Genomic DNA, 6,000 nt, shown 5'->3' on the forward strand with positions numbered 1-6,000 from the left:
TATACCTCTGAGCTCCAGAACTGCAGATTTATCAGGATTCAGATGGCTAAACTTATGGTTCTATACAGCTTTGCTGTGTATTAATTACGCATTAATATAAGGCAATTAAGACTATCTTGCACACTGAAGATGCATCTGTAAGGAAAAACATGCTTCAAGAATCACTGCAAACTGGATACCCCTCCTCTCCACATGAAAAAGTAAACAATTTCTCTAGTAACAAAATACTGATGTGCACAAGCAGATACAAAATTGTGACTTGTAGGAAACTGGATCCCACTGTGCTCCTAACAACTTCTCTGAATTTAAAAGTAATTGAGAACATATTCATTTCTAATTACTTCAAATTCTTCTGTATAAACAGTTAACAAAACTCGCACAAGAACTGTCTGAGAAGGAGAGTTAGATTGCTTCATCAGTATTACTTGAGGAAAACAAGGCTTCAGTATTCCTTGTGTGTGCTTTGTCCATAAAACACAGATGTAAAACAGTGCAATAGTCCAGACTTTCTATTTTTGCATCCCTTTCCTTGAGGTAACTTCTGACATTTGACACCTAGAGGTCACAGATGGGTACCTGTATGCATACCTACCTGTATGCATGGCTTGATCTTCAAGCAAATGAAGATCACAAAAACTCTCAAATTTGATTGAAATTAAGTAAAATATTCAGACCCTTATGAAAATCTGATCATTTTAGGTGCCTTTGGGAAGTAATTTCATAAGAAACTGACACAGAAAGGTAATGTGATACTCATTAGCATCTGGTCTTTTTTTTTCTTTCTGAAACCGAATCCCTGGTTTGACCCAATCAACGTATCCTATTTAAGAAAATACTATGGCCTTCACATGACTATAACCTGTTAAAGAAAAAAGAAACAATGTCTAGCAATAAGCATCAGTGAGAATATTTGAGATACAAAAGCAGGTTATTCTAAATTCAGGGTGAATATGCTCCTTTAAGTATTTCTTTTGCCCTCTTGTGCTTGTACAATCACCTTGCCTTACAACAAACAAGGATTTTGATTACTGTATTCTTAGGCCTGAGTTGTTAGCTACAATTTTTCACATATAGAAAACATTTCACATCTCATTTTGTGCACGTTCAAATGTACTGAGTTAATATTAGTTAAAAATTTGTCAGAACTGTGAGCTGTACTGTATTACATTTAATTATACTGCTGATGGCTGAGTTACTGGCTTTACTTAAAACACTTCCATTGAGCTAAATGAGCTGAGTTGGGTTGTTGGATACAGCAAAGTGGCTATACAGGAGAGGCAAAAACCACTAGAGGGCTTTTTTACAAATCTCTCCCAACCACAGAATGTCTTCTCTGCAAAAGTCTATAGTGTATCACATACATTAAATGGGAAAAAAAAAAAAAAGATCCAATTTCAAGTGTGAAATATATACAGTAAGAAAGAAAACATTAAAAATGACAACTGATGTATCAGGTTGACAGAAGGCTGCATGTAGATAAATGGGAAAAAGAGGTGCATGTTCCAAGCTCTGTTTTTGTTCTTCCTTATGTGTAAAGCCAGCTTACATTCTACCAAAACCAGCAGACTCTCCAATTTTAGTCACAGCAGCACTTGTTCTCCAAGAGTCTTTATTTCAGACACACAATCCATTTGTTAACCTACATCCTTACAACAGGGAAAGAAGTTTTATATGCATCCCATGAGACTAATGCTCTGCTGCAGTTTCTAATAATGTTATCAACTTCCAACTGCTCAAAGTTTCTGTGTTCGCTCCCTATCTGACTCAGACTTAAAAGCTATAAGGGATGCATTTCCAAAGAAGACTGGGTCAGAAGTGATCTACAGTGCAAAATGTAGCTGTGATGAAACACTGAATACAACTGTTCGCACATGTCAGGGCAATGACAGAAGAAAGATTTACCATTTGATGTTTAAATATGAGGTTTCTTTCTACACATATGGTAGCACGTTCTGTATCATGAAATGTGGCATGCATGTGCTCAAAGTAAAATCAAATGCAGCAATTATCCAAGGCATTCCCAAGGTCAAACAAAGAACCCTTCACAGACACAAATATCGGTACCTCATGAGGTGATACAGGTCGTGTCACATTGAAACTTTCTTCCACATCTGGAGTGCCCACATAGATGTTGAGGTATCTGTAACACAAAACAATCTCAAAATGAGCCAAACATCTTTCAGGCAACCTGAAGGAAGAGGAGTTCTACATCAACTAGAAAATGAATTTGCTTTGGTGGAAGTAGGTTGATTAACAGTAAGTAATGATTCTTCCCAAAGTAACCTCCTGTATTTGAACAGTGTTAAAGTTAGTTAAAACTTAAGCTGTGCATACAAAAATAAACTCACGTTACCTTTGCAAGAAGGGAAACAGAGATTCCCCTCCATCATCTGAAACTGCCAGGTTATGGAAAGATAGTGACATAAAGCACCAGAGTTAAGTCTACTTATCAGGATTATTCTTTAAGCATCTATGTTTACGTGATAAAAGTAAGAGGCAAGTCATGCAAGATCTTTGCTTCATTTATGGCCAGGCTGATGCTTGTAAACACTTCATAGTCAATAACAAACCCATGTGACTGTATGCAAGCTATTGCTGATAGGGAAACAAGCTTTATGCTTACTTCAAGTACCACATTGGATCAGCATCACTTGTCACTTTTTCATTGGCTTTCATGATTTTCTTTATCTGAAAAAAAGAAGAACAAAAGAAAAACAAAGAACAGAATCATATTTTTTTTTTCTGACTACTAACAGCCAGTCCCTTCCCACCAAGAAAACGTACCTCCACGTTGATAAAATAGTTGAATGAGTCGATGTGCTGCTTCACAAGTCCTTTCACCTGGAAAATACATGCATGCAGCAAATAGCATCAGCTTTAATAACACTGATCATATAAAGCAGACTAAAATATAAACATTTATAAGTGCTTTTGGATCACTGTTAAATTCTTTCAGCGGACAAATTGCTGAGAACCGCCTGAGTGATCTGTCTGGTTCCACACTGCATAATTCCAAGTTTACACCAGAGCTGGGACAGAGAAGTAATTCGGGAACTTCACAAAGCAAGCATTCATCGGATTTTGAAGTTATATAAGCAAAAGAGAGGGACTGCATGTCCAAATATTTTGTCTCTCTGCTGTCATTTTGTAGTACAGCTAACCATTTGTGTTACTCGAGAAAGCAATGATCTGCACCCTGGGAAGGGCAGCTGCCAGAAAGAGAGCGAGTCAGTGAGAGCAGAGAGACTGCACAGAAGTAGAGAATCAAGGAAGTCAATAAAGAAGGGAACAGCCACAGAAGGACAGGACAGATTCTCATAATAAACCTGAATTTGATTTCCAGGCAGGAAGACAGAGCACTTGCTCATATGTAGTACCACAGAACCAACAGTACCCTGTTTTCCTGCAAGGATCACACTTACAAGATTGCCACAAGAAAAGAGGTGCAGGGATTCTATACTGGGAAGGAAGGGAATTAACAAAGTCAGGTTGAAAAGAGCCTTGTTAAAGGGAGCAACACTTCCAAAGACTGATCTGAGAGGTGCAGAGGCGGCTGCTGTTCCGACGAGGTACCTGTGTATAACACAGGCTTCACCTTCACAACAGTTTTTTTTCACAACTATGCCCCTTTCCCCTCTCACTTCCAGCTGCCCATTTTCTGTTATTGCAGCCAATTCATTTTAAGTAGAACTGTGCCTTCACCTCATACCAGATTATGAGAGTAGCACTGAAATCAAGCAATCTCCAAGCTCAACCAAGCTCTGATATTTGTGAGCAGAGATATCTGTACACCGCAGCCTCTGCACAATGCAGATCCGGGTTCTGTGCTCCCTGCGACAAAGACAACCGCAGACCCAACACTAGTGTCGACAGGGGGCTGACATAAAGACCACGGGGAGGGCCTTGGGGTGCAGTGAGAGCCTAAACAACCTGCTGGCACTGCAGCACGCACGCTGCTCTGCCAGAACAGGGCTGTGAAGCACCAAGGGGTCGGGGTGTTCCCGCCTGGGGCGGTGCATCGCACTGACCTTCAGGAACGCTGGAAGGAGCCTCCATTTCTCCTGCAACCAAAACACACAGTGGGAAAGTTGGTTTCCAGAGGGCGATCAAACATCTGTGACAGCTGGTAATGGTTTCTGACAGTATCTTCATTTCACATCAGATCCACTTAGCAAAGAATAAAAGACTGCCCAAAGCCAAATTAGACGAGCAGAAACTCAGCGAGGGATGGCTGGGACCACCTCAGCAACCCCACGTGCTGTGCAGCGCCGACCCGGGGCAGCACCCGGTTACCAGCAGCACTCTCAGGGCTCCCTACTGCCGCAGAAGAACCACTGCTCCTCGCCCTCCCTCCGCCTCCTGCCCTCTGCCGCTGCCCTCACCTCCACCGCGCTCACGGGGGCCGCCGCCCGCTCCGCCGTCAGGGCGCCCAGCTCCGCCGCCAGCGCCTCCATCCCACCCGGACCCAGCAGCAAGGGACGCGGTGCCGCGGCCAAACGCGTCCCCCTGCTCCGCCGCGGGGAGCCCGAACGTTCCGGGCACGGGCAGCTCCGAGGCGGCCCGGCCTCACCCGGCTAAATGTTTGTTCCTAGCGCACAAATGCCCCAAACAATTCAAGCCCCGCAACTGTTTTTTCTGCTTTTTTTGTCCTAAAAGCAGATTCGCCACCCGGTCTGCAAATAAGTCACTCGTCACACGCTCAGGAGAGAGGTTGCCTATTTATTTCAGGACTGCAAACCTGGGTGCTTGATGGGTTCCCACAGGTCACACACATGCACAAAATGATCCACGCTACTTTTATACACAAAAGTTATAAAGTCTGTAATTTTCCATTCTGTTCTCCTCACGATGATGGGGAAATACTTTCCATACAATGAGAATATTGCTGACTCTCTAATTCCATGGCTACATATGAGCAGGGGAAGGGTCTGCACATGGGCTGCGGTCCGTGTGACCTGTGGGTGTGATGACCTGTGACCCAGTTGAGAGCTGTGGGCTAAAACTGGGGACAGGACCAGCAAAGGACATCTGGTGGTTGGGGTCTGCTACAGCCACCAGACTGGGGGGGGGAGCAGTTGAGGAGGCCTTTTCTCATCTGCTGCAGGAGGCATCACATTGCAGCTCTCATCCTGATGGCGAAAGAGCTCTCCTGCCTCCAGCATTAGGAATTCCACAGAAAAGGCAGGAAACTGCCATGGCTGAGGAAGGGCCTGCTGGTCAGTGACATCACCGAGCAACAGGCTGTGATGTCAGCGAGTGATGCACTGTGACCGCAGCACCCTCACTGCTCATCTTTGGGTGCGGGCAGAGCCTGGCCCAGTCAGCTTCGTGCCTGGACTCCTGCTGAGTGCATGTGTGAGGCTTGGAGGTGGAGCGGGCATTTGTCTTGGGTGCTGGGCTGTGCTTTGGGCACTGCTGGCAGCAGCTCTCAGTGTCCGTCCCTACAGCCATCACCTGCATCTCCCTGGCCTGCCTGGCTCAGGCAGCTGGGGCCCCACAAGGTGCACGCGCAGCAGCAGAGGTGAGCTAGGTGGGGACACAGCCCTCAGGGTGGCAATGGGGTGAACGCTGGGACGCAGTGAGCTGCCAGGGCCAGGGCTGCAATCCTGAGGGCCCTCTGAGGGCTTGGAGCACGGGCATGAACCTCATCCCAACTTTCCAGCCTTGGTTTTCCACAAAACAGAGCTGAGGCACAAAAAGTTCTGTAAACAAATGTTTTCAGTCAGGATCTGAGCAAATCCACACAGCAAACTGAAGTGTAATGCTCTTCTCTCTCTCCCTTTTTCTTTTATCAATTCCCCACCAGAGGAGGTGGGAGGAATGGTTTAAATCAGTAACCAAAGGCTTCACTTTTACAAACCCTTAAACCATTACAGCTCCCAGTCCTTGCTACGCCTGCCACAGCCTCCCCCATACCAGCACACACACACACACACCACACATATAGAAGAAATAGTCCCAGCCTGGCCTTAACCATGTGCATTCAGTGCTCTGTACTTC

The 6,000-nt window shown here is 45.0% G+C and overlaps 1 protein-coding gene across 2 annotated transcripts in view; it reads right to left on the minus strand.

Moving 5' to 3' along the window:
• The window catches only part of POLR3B (RNA polymerase III subunit B), a 70,984-nt gene extending 66,469 nt beyond the window's left edge, over positions 1-4,515 (minus strand). Inside the window, exons 1-5 of one of the 2 annotated variants that reach the window (XR_002435103.1) lie at positions 4,383-4,515; positions 4,029-4,061; positions 2,785-2,841; positions 2,624-2,688; positions 2,065-2,140 (exon numbers count right to left, since the gene is read on the minus strand). Coding sequence is in view for 1 of the 2 variants with exons in the window: in XM_021386784.1 (XP_021242459.1) it covers positions 2,065-2,140; positions 2,624-2,688; positions 2,785-2,841; positions 4,029-4,061; positions 4,383-4,454 (303 nt within the window). In the remaining variant the exon portion in view is untranslated. The remainder of the gene's footprint in view (positions 1-2,064; positions 2,141-2,623; positions 2,689-2,784; positions 2,842-4,028; positions 4,062-4,382) is intronic. The other variant, XM_021386784.1, reaches the window with a different exon arrangement.

The sequence above is a fragment of the Numida meleagris genome, chromosome 1 (genome assembly GCF_002078875.1).
Source record: "Numida meleagris isolate 19003 breed g44 Domestic line chromosome 1, NumMel1.0, whole genome shotgun sequence".
In the NCBI taxonomy this organism is placed as follows: domain Eukaryota; kingdom Metazoa; phylum Chordata; class Aves; order Galliformes; family Numididae; genus Numida; species Numida meleagris.